The sequence below is a fragment of the Hydra vulgaris genome, chromosome 08 (assembly GCF_038396675.1).
Source record: "Hydra vulgaris chromosome 08, alternate assembly HydraT2T_AEP".
In the NCBI taxonomy this organism is placed as follows: domain Eukaryota; kingdom Metazoa; phylum Cnidaria; class Hydrozoa; order Anthoathecata; family Hydridae; genus Hydra; species Hydra vulgaris.
In genome coordinates, this window is record NC_088927.1 from 38037501 (window position 1) to 38055000 (window position 17500).

A 17500-nucleotide genomic window follows, 5' to 3' on the forward strand; every position below is an offset into this window, starting at 1 on the left:
AACCCTTTTCACACCTAATTAGACCAACAAAAATCCAAAATTGGTTAAAAAGTACTAATTATATGTTTAATTTTATTTATATATTATACTAGACATATTTTAACCACTAATTCTACAACATAATAACATTTTCTTTTCTTTCCACCACTCCCTTGGAGTCTTCCAGCCTTTCCTCATCTGACACTCCAGGATCCAGTAAACTAAATGGGATCAAAGTTGGATGAAGATACCATGTATGATTTGCAATGCTATCAAGACATTTGGCTGCAACATTAGGTCTGCTCTTCACGTATGACTTTATCTCCCAGATTGCTTCTATGTCATGAATTGGACAAATTTCAGTCTGAGGCGAGGTTAAGAACCACTTTGCATAATACAATTCTACAAACTCAGAGATGGCCTCAACTTCTATTTTTAAAGCTGTGAAAACAATATCTGTCATTTGGCTCAGAATTTGCAGCTTCATGTAATATATAGCCTGTGCCATAAATCTTGCATGATGAATTGCTCCAGGTTGTTGAACTGTCAGTTGATCAATCTCTGGGGCTAAATAGAATTGAACACTTTCTGATAGCTCCCAATAAACACCTCTGGGTATTTTGTCTTCATCCAACAACTTTGTGATGATTTCTAGGGATACTCTAGCAGCATTGCTATTCAAATATGGAGTAAATCAAGTTGTTGATTTACTCCATATTTGAATTTGCAAAGTTTATTTTGATCAATCTGAATAAGAGAAAACTCATCCAACAGTTTCTTGAAGAGTTGATTATCTGGACCTGAGTTTATCCTGAAGAGCTTTGCAACATTCTTAATATGACACTCATAGACATGATGTTTGCAAGCAAGATGCATAACAGGTCTTCCAAGATAGTTTAACTTGGAATTTACTCCTTTTTCTTTGAGTGAGTTTTCTTCTAAAATCTCAATAACCTTCTCAGTCTGACAAGCTCTAGTAGAATCAGTGACAGGAGGTACTCCAAGCAAAAAATGTTTTCCATCGCAAGTTACACTCAATGCTAAGCGCTCTCTTTTGAGTTTCTTTCCATCAGTATACTCTTTGAATAGCTTTCCATCATAATGAAGAATCATGTTTGATCCTGCTTTTGCTCCTAAAGCTTCCTTGGCTTCTGCTGCTTCCTGTATGACCTTTCTACCAATTCTGTTTATATTGGATTTTGACATGTAGATGGTTGTAGATCTATCTCATCTTTGCTCAAGTCTGTAGAACTAGAGGTGTCTGTTTCCTCTGAAAATATTTCTGTTTCACTTGAAGATGAAACCTGCAGCTCGGACTGATAACTCTGGTCATGATAACTCTTGTCATGATAACTCTGGTCATGATAACTCTGGTCATGATAACTCTGGTCATGATCTGCTCCAGACATTCTTACTCTTGCCTGTTGAGATCTTTGAGCAGAAAAAATATACTTTCCCAATGTTTATTTTCCTGCAACTTCTTTGATCATTTATGAAAATGATATCTTCTGCCTTGTCTACCTGAGATCTTTTCTTATCTTTCTCTAATATTTGTCACTTAATATAATATTTTCACATCACAGGGCATAACATCAAAAAGAACATGCAAAACATTTTCTTTGAAAATTATTATCTTTTCTCCTTCTTTAGTGTTTTTCCTTTTTTGAAGAGAAGTCAATATTTTGTACTTGGCTAGCAATTTACTCATTTTCTTCTGTACTTTTCTGTACTGTACTTTTCTTCTGTCCACTCTGGATGTTGGAATTCCAGCTTTTTCATAAATAGCGGTGACCTTTTTAACCAAACACACACAATTTTCCTCACAAATGAGCCTGATTTAACTCTCTGCACTGGAGTCAAATAACAACTATAATAGACAGTAGTTTATAAAAGTGTCTTATCACTTACAGAATTATAAAGTGTTCTTCCACTTAAAAAGATAAAGTTTCTCAAAGTTCCAATAATAGTGTTCTATCACTACTTTGAAGCACTTTTGGTAATCCTTCAGTTAAGTGGTGTAAAATAAAATTATTATTTTGCTTTTAAAACGTTTTAGATGTTTTTGAGACAATGCAAGAAAGCAAAATAATAATTTTATTTTATGCCGCTTAACTGAAGGATTAACATTGCAACTAACCCCCAGGCCCCAACCCTTGCAGAGGAAATGGATTGTTCCTAATAACCCCCTCCCCAAAACATCAGTTCAGAATTTGCTCACCACATTTAGATTGTAGTACTCCCCTACCCCTCCCTAATTTATATAATACACAAAATTATAGGCATTTTTACATGTTTCAAATCTTGTCACTTCAGGAAGGAGTATTTTAGAAAAATATTCATTCCTGAAGTGACAAGATTTGACCTTTTTTTGTGCGGTAGATAGGGACCGCATAAAAGAAAATGCATAAAAAAAATCACATGAAATATCAGAAGTACCTATAAAAAATAGTTTTTGAAACAATATTAAAAACATTTTTTTATGCGGTTAGATACGGGCTGCATGAAAACTCTTTAGATTGCTACACAAAAATTCAATTCAACTCTTATATAAAAAATATTTAAAAGTTAATGTTGCTACGCAATTTGTGGTTGCATGTTCATAACAGTAACTATATAATGACGTATGTACATACATATTACACATTTTAATCGTTGAGATTGAAATTATTGCGCGTTCAGAAATTAAATTATATGAGATTGTACAAAAAAATTCGCATAAAACAAAATGCACAAATAAAGTATAGCATAAAAAAGGACTGCATAAGAAGAGGTTTGAGTGTACATAACTTTAACATTTTTCAACCAATTTTGGATTTTCGTTGGTCTAATTAGGTGTGAAAAGGGTTCGAAAATCAATTTAGACCCATTTCATAATGATTAGATCAGTATTTTGTTTGATTTTGTCAACCGCGTCAAACCGTATAAAAACGGGTAAATTGTGTCAACTGCGTATCTTTGAACTCATTTCAAACCTAACTAACGGTTTTATTCAAACTGCTCCTAATTTTTTTCTAACTAATGAGGGTTAATAGTACATGGTTCAACATAAGATTAGCCTGTATCTTTCAAACTGTGATTACACAAGCACTGTAAAGATAGGCTTTTTTCACCCCAAAATCAAGATTTTGGGTGATCAAAATCATGATTTTTAACAAGTTGATTTTTTCTAGTTTAGAATAAAATGATAAAGATGCATGATAGTGAGAACAAGTTACTAGTTAATGATGAATTTAAAGAAAGGTTACAGATTTTTTGTTTTTAAATAAAGTATAGTATAAACTTATTTTAGTTGACTAGAGATAGGTAGTTTAAAATAGAAACTTTAAAGTTGGACTTGTAAAAAATTTTTATCTGTCAAGTGTATGCTAAATGTTTGCATGTTTGTCAATATATCATGCCCCGATTTAATTTTAGATTTTTATAAAATATTTAGATTCAAAATTTAAGTTGCATTAGCAAATCTGAAATAATAGTTAGTAGTAATGCGATAATGGAAGCATGAAGATAATTCAAGTATTTGTTGGAATAAAGTTTGTTGTAAGAAAAAAAAATTTCAAAATTTTTGAAGGTGTTGATGACAAACAGTGCAATGTTTGTCTCTTTTCTATTTTTTATTGTTTTACTGATGTCTAAATTTTTATTGATGAGTTGAAAACTCTTATCATTTGTCATGCAGATGGTGTAGTTATTACAATAATTACATATTCAAATTCCAGTTGCCTAAATACAATGAGTGAAACAAAAACTAACAGTTGGTCCACGTTGTGCAAATGCATTAGCTAATACTTTTGGCTTGATCTATTTGACATAATTTATGTCTTGATGTTTCCTAAAGCACTTGTCAAGACCACATTGATGCTATTGATGACACATTGATGCTATCGATTGCTAATGACTATATCTGAAAATTGTAGCAAATTTTTTCAGTTTTCATGGATTGCAGACTGAAAACAAACTTTTAGGCTTAATTTTAAACAGTTTTAAGAGTGTTTATATTTTCTATTGAAAAACTTATTGTACAGTAGAGTTTGATTAAAGAATGTTTATATTAGTTCTCCTGTATATTTCAACTTTTATTTAAAATGTTCATCCTTAACATGTTTTTTGCCTTTAAGTACATACACTAAAGGAGGGAACAAATAAATTTATCAGAAAAAAATGCAACATTTGAAGTGTAGGGGGAATACAGACATGTGTGACAGGGGAGGGGCAAAAGTTGTTAAAAATAGCATGGCATGATTTACAGATGGCTCCTACAAGTTAGTAGCTCAAATTGCCTAATTTAATTTAATTTTTTTTTTCTGGAAATATAATATTAAATAATATTTAAAAACATTTTGTAATAGTTTTTGTTAATAGTCTTATTATAATGTTATTATTGATAAAATTATCTACAAAAAAATATTTATAAGGCTGGGTGAATAAAATAATATAATATTAATAAAATATTATTTGTTATGTAAGTTAACTCTATTATCTTTACAATAACTGCATATATTTAAATTATTTTTTATTATAATTACATTCTTTAAAATCAGACAAACCATTATGGGTCAAATAAATAAATAAAAAAACAAAATGTGCAAAATAAACATAATATAGAAATATATCAAGACAGATATTGATTTTTTTATATAAAAGTTCCTGCCAAATATTATTTACTTTTAATTAATAATAAGTTTTATATTGCTTCTGCAAAAAATTTATTTTAACTTTAGCTAAATTTTTAGGACAAAAGCAAAAAAAAATATTTTTGCAAATAAGGAATTTTTAATATTAGTTTTTTTTTAAATAGATCTTACATTTATTTACCTTCAAGGAAAATATTTTTATTTACCTTCAAAGATAATAATTTGAAACTAATTGTTGATAATAAAAAAAAATTCTGGCCTACTGTGCATATGCTGATTTTGCACATTTTTTAAACAGTTTAATCAAGTTTAGTGTGCTTAGTATTGGTTAAAATTTCATGATTGATTTCAGATGATTTATGACAATAATTGGCTGTAGCACATTGTAGTTGTTTTAGTTAATAGTTAATTGGTTTAATATTTTTGTTAAATTGTTTTTTTATGGTTTATTTATATTTATGAATGTTAATAAATAATATTTTGTTCAGCAAACTTGTTTGGTCTAAAATATGGATAGACTGTGTTATGACATGTGCCATGAAGTGTAGTTATTATACTGTACCCAACTTCAAAAGCATTTATTATACCTCTAAAGTTATTATCATGGCAACTTCATGCATTGTATGTTTGGTCAGCCTTGGTTGGTGGTTATGGTTATAGTAAGTTTTCCAGACCTTATTTTGCTTAAATATTGTTTGTTTTTTAAAAAAATATTCAAAGATATTTTATAAATTTTTTATATATTTTTTATATATTTTTTGTTTAATATTTTCTATATTTTATTTAGAATTTTATATATGTCATTATTTAAATTTTTTATTTTATTCTAACACTAAAGGGAAAAGAACTAAACTAATGCAGTTAACAATTTAATCAGAAATAACTGAATGGAAGATAATATAAGAATAATTCTTTTTGAGAGAGAGTGAAGTTTGAGAATCGTGGTCTACTATAATTATGTCCATCTTTTTTAAAGGGGGTAATTTAGAGGCCAATTTTAAAAGTTTTATGACATGAAAAATGCTAAAATATCATTTTTTTAAACTATTTGTTTTAGTAACTTTTGAATTTACTAATTTTTGAATAAACTTTATTAAAAATAATCAACAAGTTCACTGCATTCACAAGAAAATTGCAATTCGATTTCCAATAGGCCAAAACTTAAATCAATTTTTGATACAATTTGCTAATCGTAATCAGAATATTTTTTTAGAAAATAGTTGTTTAGATTATTTTCTAACAAAATATTCTGTTTATGTAAACTTCATATTAAAGAAAAATTTATAACTAGAGATGAAAAATGCACCGTGAATTGGCCTAAGAAACCTGTTCCTTCCAAATATTCTTGTAAACTCTTTAGGAGGACTTTATGAAAATCTTCCAATATTCCAAGAAGATCGCTAAGAAATATTCAAGAAAATTGATACACCTACAAGTTTACATGACTTGAATGAAGCAGTTGCACCACCTGGGTTTTAATTTAGACAGTTTCAAAAAAGTGTTTTATTTCATAATCAGGGCTAGATTTACCTATGAACTAACTAGGCAGCAGCCTAGGGCCCCATAATTTTAGAGGCCCCGAAATTGGTTCAAAAAATGTCTGCTAGGGTTTTTAGGGATTTTTTAAAAATGTTACTTTCTAAATATTACTTTTCATGATTGTCAATTATCAACGGTTGCAACATTAAATCACTTGATGATTAATTCTGCACAAAGGAATTTTATAACAAAACTTTATAAAAGCTATAGCATCAAACTAAATAATTGAAGGTACAAAATCAAACATCAAACAGTTTAATGCTATACTTACTATATAATGGTTTTTTATTCAAAATATTTTTGATGGCCTCAAAAATTGATTAAACCTAGGGCCCCACTAAGGGTGTAAGTTAGTGATTAAGATTTAGATTAAGATTTGACCGGGGCTGGGTTTGATAAAATGTAGCTGGGGCCGGGTTTGTGACCGGGGCAGCATAAACATTTGTACATCCTAAAGTATATATTTTTTTCAAAATTTTATTCAAAATTCATGTCATACTTTGTCTATATACGCATATATAAACATCAATATGATCAACATGATCATTATAATCATCATTATTATCATGACGATGATGATGATAATAATCATCATCATTATTATTGTCGTCATCATCATCATCATCATCATCATCATCATCATCATCATCATCATCATCATCATCATCATCATCATCATCATCATCATCATTATCATTATCATCATCATCATCATCATCATCATCATCGAACAGCATAAAAGAGGAAGACTAAAACCTGATGATCTTTTCTAACAAACATTGTTCTATACAAGGTTTTTTTAAATCTGTCTAAGATTATGCCTCCTTTTCTTGTCTTGCTAGAGTCACATCAAACATTCACCTGATTATCTTCTCTTTAAGCAAATACTGCACCATATAAATACTAAAAAATAAAATAGTTTATATAACAATGAAAGGATATTGTATGCCAACATCTAAGTAAATAGCAAACATCTACTTCACACTTTTCACAATCTTGAGCAGTTGCTTTATTAAATATTAATCATTTTTTTCATCTTTTTTACAAGAACATCTCTCTTAAGAACAATATGTCTTTTTATTATTCCAAGAAGCCAATGTAAAAAGGTCCCATCTGACGTTAAGTTCTGTTATTCTCAGATTACTAAATCTTGTATCTTATCTCAGATGTTAGGTTCTAGAGACTTTTAGTCTTTAAAAGTGTCATTAACTAAAGTAAGTCTAACATCTAATCTTTAATTCATGGGTCTGATCTTTTTACTTCTCCCCAAAATAAAGCAGAGTTATTAGCAAAGAAATCTTACTCTAACTTGACTCTTGAATATACTCTTAATACTCTTAATGCCAGTTAAACCAAATCACTCAGGCTTCCATTGCTAAAGTTAATTCTCAATTAAACTCTTCTACAGTTTGTGCTCCAAACAAGATTTACATCATAGTCTTAGAAAATTGTTCTCCAGAACTCTGTTCAATTTTTGCTAAATTTTTAAAAAGTGCTAAATAAGTGGTTACCATTTTTCAAAACTCTAGAAAACACTTTGACCTCACCAACTATCCTACAATTAGACTTCCCTTTGTTATTAGTTTCTTTATATAAAGGCTTTGAAATTATTAAATCATTTCTTTCTAACTGCAGTATTAAAGTTATTCTTGAAGGCCTACACTCTTCTTTATTTCAAGTAACTTTAAGGGTACCACAAGGCTCTAACTTTGCTCCTGTATTGTTTCTTATTTACAATATCAATCTTCATGAAAATTTTACATCTAATGTAACTTTATTTGCTGACGACTTAACTTTATACACATGTCTTGACAAAAAATCTACACTTTTTGATTGCTTAGAACAAGCAGTCGATTTTTAATCTGATCTCTCTTCTGTAACAGCCTAAGACTTGCAGTGGCTTATGGATTTAAATTCTGGACTTAAAATCCACAACTTTTGTTAGACAACAAAACTCATTTATTTACTACAAAAAATAATGTAATGTTGGCATTCCTTTATTAATGAATAACAACCCTCTTACTCTCAGACAAAGTTTAAAAGCACATTGTAAATGTAATTAGGCCTGATTTATCTGCCAAGCTTGAGCCACTCTCCCATTGTTGTAAGGTTGCATTTCTTTCTTTTTTCTACAAATACTCTCATGCTCAATGCTCACACGAGCTATATATATATATTATAAATCTCTATTATGATAAACCAAACTCATTCTTACTTGGCTTCTTATTCATTAAGTTGTATCCTTTTATTGTATCTGTCTCTTCATGCTATAAAAACTTTTATTAATCCAGTTTTTTTCCTTGAATATCAAAAAAAACCTTATAACTCTTACCCATCTTCATATTTTCCTTTATTATACAACCCACAACTTTTTAAGTCTTCAGTTAATTATTTCCTCGTATTTTTACTTATTCTCTATTTTAAAGTAACTCATAACTTAATAATGGTTGCTTGCAATTTTTTTGAAAGTAAATTAGAGTTTAAAAATATATAAATGTACGCCAGTATTTAATAAATAGTAAATGTATGCATAAAATTATAATATATAAAGTATTATACATTTTTTTCTAGCCCGCCTATCAACCCCTGCTAAATCTTATAATTTTGCTGGGGCCAGGTTTGCAAAAAGTCTCATTTTTAGCTGGGACCCTGGGCATTTACTACAGGGTGTAAATCCAGTCCTGGTTATAATAGAATACTTGATTAACATACAATCTTTTCAGCTATATTAGAATCAATAACAGTTGATACAGACCTGAAAGTGCATTTTCAATACAAGGGAACACCACTACCATTACCAGATAGTTTGTTAAGGGACATAATGCAAAACTTGATAAAATAATATACTTGTAAATTTTCCTTTTTACATGAGAAATAAAAAATCATAACACTATTTTAGATGAGATTAAAGATAAAGAAGTTTATTAACCAAAAATCAGGCTAAAATATTCTGCAAAGATGATTTAGTGTGCATAACTTTTAAGATATACTTCTTTGCAGATGTGCAAACTGCAAAAAAACTTCGACATCAAATACTTATAAAGCTCCCTTTACCGTTAATATCTTTATTAAATAGTGGTTCAACAATGTGGTGTTAAATCCTTAAAGGCATTAAAACTTTTGTGAAAAAGGAAAAATTTCTTTTTAATTTTATTATGATGATAAATAAAGTGTATTTTCAAAAAAGCATGATATCAGGAAGGAGAGTGTATTTATGCTGACAAAAAAGGCAACTTCTTTAAAGTAATAGCAACATTGATGATGATAGGAATAAAAGGATCTATTTTCTGAAAAATGGTATTTTAAATCCTGTGGCTTTTAAACATATTAATATTATTATCAGGTCAGGTTATCCTGCTACTGGTAACATGTAACCCAGTACAACCTGCTTCATATCCTGCTTCCTTGTAGGATATGCTTCTTTTAGGCAAAAGCTAGGAAAAGCCAACTTCGACTTAAAACACCCTTGCTTTAGGGCTCTTGGTTGAGTAAAGGCTAGAGTTGGTGTCTCTATAAAAATACTCATCTTGGGCAGATGTTAAGCGCATCCGGCTACTGTCTTATAGAAGGCCTCCTAGGCAAAGGTGAACAGATTCTATCTGTTGACCAGCCTTACACCCTTTCTTCATCTATTAGGCTGGCACAGATGTATTTATAATACATTGTTTCCAGTTTAAGGTATTGAATGCTAGATCTTCTTAACTCGATGCATGAGTTTTGCTTGTGTTTCTGTTTTAATGACTAGGCCACTCATTTTATTATCTCCTAATGAGGTTACAGCTCTAAAACTCAGTTTAATGGATCTAAAGTCGGCTGGTAGTCAGGTTTTGCAAATTCTGTGGTAGCTCTTAGAAAGGCTGATTCCATCAACAGCCATAAAATATCAGAGTACTAACAGTGCTATGGGTGGTGTCCCTGTTCTTACTTTTGGTGTGAATTGTTGAGGCTATATTTGAAGCCCTTTGTTACAGCTTAGGGTTTATTATTAGTAATAAGGCAAGTGCTTGGACTATTAGATAATGTACTGAGTACTATCTATGCTTTAAGTGAAGTTCTTTAACAAATTTAAAAATGACCAAAGTACCAAAAACTATAAAACACAAAAAAACCATTGTCATCACCAATTTCTCTAATCTTATCATTCACTAATATTTGTGGTCTTCGAAGTAACTTTAAGATTTGAGTTGCTTTTTGAAAATTAAGTTTTTCGTGAAGCCAATTTTTTCCAGTATCTGTTTATTGACTTTGTTTATCATCATTTTTTTAATCAGATTTTTGACTAGGTTTTAATAGGTTTATTAATTAAATATAATTTTGATTTCACTAACAACCATAAAGATTTTAAAGCATTTGTAACAATGACCCAGCTGTTTATGTCCATTATTACAACAATTTAGGTAATAATGATATTGAATCAGATTTTTTATAACAAAATTGCATGGTTAAAACAAAACCACCTCAATTATTCACTTCACTTTTTTCATTTTATAAGTAGCCTTTTTTTTGATTGAAATTTTTTGTTTTCTAAGTTCTAGAATTAGCTTGATAATGTTCAGGAATGAGTCCCAAAAAGACTTCGGCTTTAAATCCCTATATTTTCTTGGTCTCTGGTGACCAGGAGCTCTAAAAGTGTAGAGTGACATGATCAAAAATATATTATTAGCTGATAAATTAATTAAATTATACTAATCACTTAAATAAAATACTCAGTGAATAAAATTATGCACAAATAAATAATTTGTTATTTATCATTGAATAGTTTGTAAAATCTCTTTGTTGTTTACTAATTTTTTTTTTAACTACATAATAATATTCTACAAAAGGTTTATAGAACATGGAGTAACCTGGGGAGTAAACAAAAAAAAGTAAACATATTAAAAATTTTAATGTGGGATTGTATTAGAGAATTTTCTGTGCTATCTAAAGGTGTAAAAATAATTTTTTTGTCTCAGCAAACTTTAAATTTCTTCTTTTAGTAAAATGTTTTGTGTGCTGGATTTGAAATTCAAATTTAAAAAAAAGTAAATAGTAGTAAAGTAGTTTAAAGTAGACTAGTCTAAGTAATTTTAAAACAAATTGTTTGTACTTGCATTTTAAAATATAAACAATATACGCTGAAAACTAATTACAACTTGCCATAGAATAAATAAATAAAAGCAAAGTATCACTCAGTAAAGTTTTAGAAGCATACAACATATCAATGGCAACTCAAAAGCGTGTGCACTATAAAATCTAATTAGATGATTGAGGTGCAGCAACCATGGTAGAGGTTACGAAAATGCTAAGCGCTTAAATTTGTTCTTATTTCCGTGGTTATCAGTTTAGTTAGTTAGGGATTCAGCAGAATGTTTGCAAATGTCATAGCGTTAGTTGAGGGTTATTTGGTATCTACAAATCAAAGTTATTTGTTTCTACCAAATAGTGTATCAGGATAAGAATGGTATCAAATTAAGAGTCAGAGTACCAGGCCATATTTCATCTCTAAAGGTTTTTTATTTTAATTTTATTCTGATTCACAGTGTTTCATACAAGGATGAATAAGGGATTTGTAGAGGTAGAAAATAGAATCAGGAGAGAGAAAATGGTGAGCACGATAATGAGAAGCAACCTTAGCAGATAACTTAGCAATCGATTGTATATATGGTTTCCATGAAAGATCAGTAAGCAATAATCTAAGAAGACATAAAGAAGAAGATTCAGTGAGAGGGTTGCCATTCATTAATATAGGAATGTTGACAGTACTGCGATAGTTGTTTGCAGTGAAAACAAAATAGTTGTTTTAATACATGTCAAAAACAATTTCTCAAAGCAAACATCAACTTTATGCAAATTAAAAAATTAAAAAAAATAGATTTTCAGCATATAATTTGCAGGCATGGTGTTAAATGCCCTTTAAAATTGGTTGGTAACAATTAAGAAGTTAATTACACAGTTGGTAATTGTTTTAATATTGCTGGTACTATTCATACTTAACAAATCGATATCACATTAACACAAAAAATCTTAAGTGGACCAAACACCTTGTTTATAACATCCAAGTTGGGTTGAATGGAAAAGAAACAATCTGTTCAGCAGCTTTCTATAGTACTCATACCAACCTTTAAATTGGTTCCAGTTTCGTCTATTTAAATTGAGTACTTTAGGTTACTATTTAATTAATTTTAATTTTTTTTTTTTCAATTGTAGATATTCACATTTTTGTCTTGATTGGTCATGTTACATACATCACGCCTTGTGATAGGCATAGGCATCCACTTCTGGCGTTTTTTTTTTTTTTAAATCTTTTTTGATTATTCTAAAATGAAAAATAAAATACTTTTGAAGTTTTTTAGATATTATTATAAACATAACATATATAAAGATATTATATACTATAAAAAATGAAAGGATTTTTAAAAAAGCTTAAAAATTCTTAAAATATCAAAACACAGGGAGAAATTTGTTGCACATGTGTCATGATTGAGATACTTATGTTGTCAATGTGCTTAGGTAATTAGTTCTAATAAACTGCGAATAAAAAAATTATGATCTTAATCTTAATAAAGAAAAAAATTTTGACATAAGACAGTCCTGCTACTCCAGAAAATGCTGCTGTGAAGGCAAAAAAAATAAAATAATAATAATTAAAAAAAAAAAAATAACGAAAAGAAGAGCTTGACAAAACTTTAATTTGTATTTTAGCATTTAAAAGTCTTTTTTGCTATTAATATATAGTCAGATTGAAACAATTGAAAATAAATTGTGTTTAGGGGTGGATTTGAATCCTCGAAAAACAGCAATAACAACCACTGATCTATCAAATTTATGCATGTAATTTAAAAACAAACTATTTTATAAACATTTATTTTATTATTACATAGCATCTAATCTAACATAATATAACAATAAACAAATATGTTCTATGCAAAAGTAAAAAATCCATTTATATAGCATTTTATACAGGATATAAAAAAACTTTTCTAATAATTACCAGTCTGTTTTGCTTAAATTGTTTTGTTTTGAATTTTTGTATTTGTGTTATTGTATTTAAAAAATTGACAAGATTGAAAAAATACAAATGTGTTATCTCATTTAAGTGGAAAGTTTAAAACTTAAATTTTAGATTTACCATGACTCTCCCCTCTCTTGATAATTTCTGTTAGCTAAAATTAAAACATCATCTTCTTAGTTTCGCCATTTGTATAGCGTTAGGTACAAACGTTTTTAAGTGTAAATGTCTAAAGCATAAGTTGAGTTTGTCTGGCGTATATTGAACCATAGTGTATAATATATGTATTATATGAGAAAACTTTAAGTTTTTATATACATTTTTCGCTATAAATATACACAGCAAGATTAAAAAATTTCAAAATTTATTATGCTTTGAAGAGGACTTGAACTCCCCGAAAAAACACTGATGGCAGTGCGCTAAATCTCTGAGCTGTCAAAGAAATGCGTCTAGAAATAAAACAAAGCATTTTATAAATCTTTCTTTAGTTTTATGTATGCATGATAATTTTTTTTGCTTTTAAAGCAATTTTTTAGAGTGAATTATTTTACTAAAAAAAAAGTAAATAAAGAATAAGTATAGAAAAGATCCGTGTGAAATAAGTATAGAAATGTTTGATCTTTATTTTATGGTTCTGGACTGCTGGGATATATAAATAAAAAAAAAGTATAGAAAAGGTTGGTGTGGAGTAGACTTACAAAGATTTGTATTTTTATGGGTCCAGCCAGCTAGTGTGTGTGTGTGTATATATATATATATATATATATATATATATATATATATATATATATATATATATATATATATATATATATATATATATATATATATATATATATATATATATATATATTATATATATATATATATATATATATATATATATATATATATATATATATATATATATATATATATATAGATATAGATATAGATATAGATATAGATATAGATATAGATATAGATATAGATATAGATATAGATATAGATATGTGTAATTAACCCTTTTTTGATATCATTTATAAATAAAAGAAACAACATTATATGAAACTCGATGTAAGTGTGAACTATACAAGCTCTAAAAACTTTTATTTGTTAGATTTTTTCCCAGCATTTCAACCCTTTAGAACTCTCTCCCACCTTGTTTTTCTGACTTATATAACCTACAACTTTTCAAGTCTTCTGTAGACTGTTTCCTTGCTCTTCTTTTTTTTTCTTGCAATTCTTTTTTCTAGTAATTCCCAACTTAATAGTTGTTACTTGAAGCCTTGTTAAGAGTGAATCAGAATTTAAAAAAAAAAAAAAATAGGTTTCATTACAGAGATTAGTATCGTTTTTAAAACTTAGACAGAGTTCTAAAATGTCGGGTTGTGGAACTCTATTAAACAAGATTTCTTAACCCAAATACAAACGGTTTCTAAAAAACTGTTGAGACTTCCCTACGCTATTAACTATATAATTCGAAAAAAATTTGTCAAATGAAAAAAAGTCATTAACTAATAATTTTAAAAAGGATTACTGATTTAACATATTTAAAAGTTTGTTTTTTTTAACTATTGTCAACAGTATCATTATTAAATTGTTATTAAAGGCAATTCAATCTTTTATTTTCCCAACTATTCACACAAAAAAAAAAAAACAATATTTTAAAGAAATAATTCTTTTATGACAAATTGTTTAAAAAATTACTACTCCAAGTATGCTTTTATGAAAATTGTGTATAACCATTTTTTGTTTAACTATTTATTCAGATTCAATCAAAATTTTTTTCATTTTTGAACAGGGTAATTTTGACTATTGTTTTATTCTTTTTGAGTTAGTAAATATTTTTTTGCATATGAAAAAGTTCTGAAAAAAAGTGTAACCAGATTAAAGTAACAAGTTTAAAGACGGATTTTTAGATACTTGATTTATGCAAAGACTAGAATTTTCAAACTTGTTGCCAAAACTGCTTCTTAAGATTTTAATTGAAATTAATTGCAAAACTTTTTTCTTTTTTACCAAACTAGTGTTTTGTGGCATAAGATAAATAAAACTTTTATATATTTCTAAAAAATTTTGTAAATATTTCTAAAAATGGAAGCAAAAATAAGTCTGTGCTTATATTTTGCTGTCATAACCAAAAGCTGCAAGTTCTGCTACAAAATGAGTTGGATGTAAACATTTAGTTAAAAGGTAACTTTTTTATCTCTATCGAAATTTCAACCGATAATAAATCATTTTATAAAAGAATTATTCTAAACTGAGTTTTTATAAAATGCTAAAGTATGATTGCAGAGTTCATCGCAAGAATTTTTTGAAGAAGTCTAACTAGTTTTTTAGTTGGTTGTTAAAGAAAACTTTTCTGCGTTGCCATTAGCTTTAAAACCAGTTAGCTGTTGTCTTTACTAGATATTTATAAAACTTTTCAAGTAATATGAAAATTTCAAAAATATAATGATTTTATAATTAAACTATTATTTTAGATTTTAGTGAACAGAAAATGACATTTTATAACTAAAAACAAAAAAACAAATTTAACAAGATTTTTTTATAACTTTTGTTCCAATGTTTTTTATAAAATAATGATTATTTTAAAAATTTTATAAAATTTCACTTTGTTTGAGACCCAACGTGACATACTTTTGAAAGATTTTTTTTTAATGATATTAGGGACCCATATTTTTTATTCAAAAATTTTTTAAATCCAGTGTTATTTTATTATATAGAACACATTTAGGGGGTGCCAGCAGATATTTTCAAAAAAGTTGCTTTAAGAGCATTCTACTATATATGTATCAGGGTAACATTCTTCATTGGTTAAAATAGCTATGCTTTTATCAAAAAGATGAATTTAAGGTGGTTCAACATTTTTTATTGTTAAATCTAAAGAAAAATTTGTATGCTTTGCAAACCCTCTTTCATAGAGTTAATTGCAAAAGCAAGTGTATTTTTTACTGGTTTCACTGGAAAACTCAAGCCCCAAGGCATCTACATCTTTAATAAAATTTTTGTCTTCAAAATGAATATCTGTTTACAAAGTGATTCAGCAACTGTAAATAAATGTGAGAGTGATATTGATTTTGTTTGTGGGTGATGAGCAGAAGTTTATGTTTTTAATGAGAATAATCAAAATATATTGTGAAGAAAAAGTAGTAACAAAAGTTATAAGCAGGTTATTAGAAATTGAGTAAAATCATTGGGAAAAAAAATTAGGTTAGGCATTTTTTTTAAAAAATTATTCACTCCCAACAAGGCTGCAAGCAACCACTATTAAGTTTCTTTTTGGACCTTGCCTAGAAGTGAAAGAGCATCATTAGAAGATTCCATTCTCTACCTCTACATTAGAATTGTAGAGGTAGAGAATGGATTCAGGAGTAATATAATGGCAAGCATGATAAAGAAAAGTAACTTTAGCTAATGCTAACTTTGCAATGGGTTGTATTGTTTCCATGAGTGGACAGTAGTGAATACTAATCCAAAAAGACAAAAAGAAGAGGGCTCAGTTGCCATTTGCCAGGAATGTCAATAATATTATATGTTGACAGTGTTGCAATAGTTGTTTGCATTAAATAACTGAGTTTAGTTGGAGTTATAGTTAACTAGCCACTGCAAGCCTCTGTTACAGAAGAGAGATCAGGTTCAAAATCAGCTACCTGTTCTAAGCAACAAAAAAGAGAAGACTTTTTGTCAAGCCAGGAGTATAAAGTTAAGTCTTCAGCAAATACTTAAAATTATCAGCAAGATTATAATTGTAGATAAAGAATAGGATCAAAGATTGAACCTTGTGGTACCCCAGAAGTTACTGGAAAGAAGAAAAGTTTTGGACATTGAGGAAGATCTTAATAATGGGTTAGAAAAAATGATTTAATAATTACAAAATTTTTTACAAATAGACCAGCAAGCCCAACTTTATTGAAAGTTTTGATTTGTCAAATGCAATAGTCCTTGTCTTATTGTCTTCATCTAATGCACGATAGAATCTTTCAGTTGAAGCACTTAGCATGTCAGCCGTAAAACAAGAAGATTAAAAACCATATTGATTGTCAGAGAGTAAGTTATTAGACTCAAGTTAAGAATTTGTTGATTAAAGACTCAAAAACTTTGCTAACAGTAGAAAGTAGATTGCTTTGAAGATAGCTGATAGGACGATAATTACCTTATAATTTTGATTCCAGTTTTAACTATAGGGAGGATCAAATTTTTTTGACACAGCGTTGAAATTACTTGTCAGAAAAACATTTATTTTGTTCAAATGGGAAAGCTGTTAAAAGCATAAGAAATTATGTTTATGTTTATCAAAATGATCTGTTTGATTTTTTCATAAAATTGACTTAGGAGAAAATTAATAGATACTATCCACAAAAACAGCCTACCCAGCTGT

At 28.4% G+C, this 17500-nt stretch overlaps 1 protein-coding gene across 4 annotated transcripts in view; it reads left to right on the plus strand.

Moving 5' to 3' along the window:
* Nucleotides 1–17500, plus strand: part of LOC100198903 (thioredoxin domain-containing protein 11) — a 37302-nt gene that overhangs the window by 2624 nt on the left and 17178 nt on the right. For 3 of the 4 annotated variants that reach the window (XM_065803640.1, XM_065803643.1, XM_065803642.1), the window contains one exon: nucleotides 5099–5269. In XM_065803640.1, the coding sequence (XP_065659712.1) occupies nucleotides 5099–5269 (171 nt within the window). Of the gene's footprint in view, nucleotides 1–3149; nucleotides 3220–5098; nucleotides 5270–17500 lie in introns of all 4 variants that reach the window. The other variant, XM_065803641.1, reaches the window with a different exon arrangement.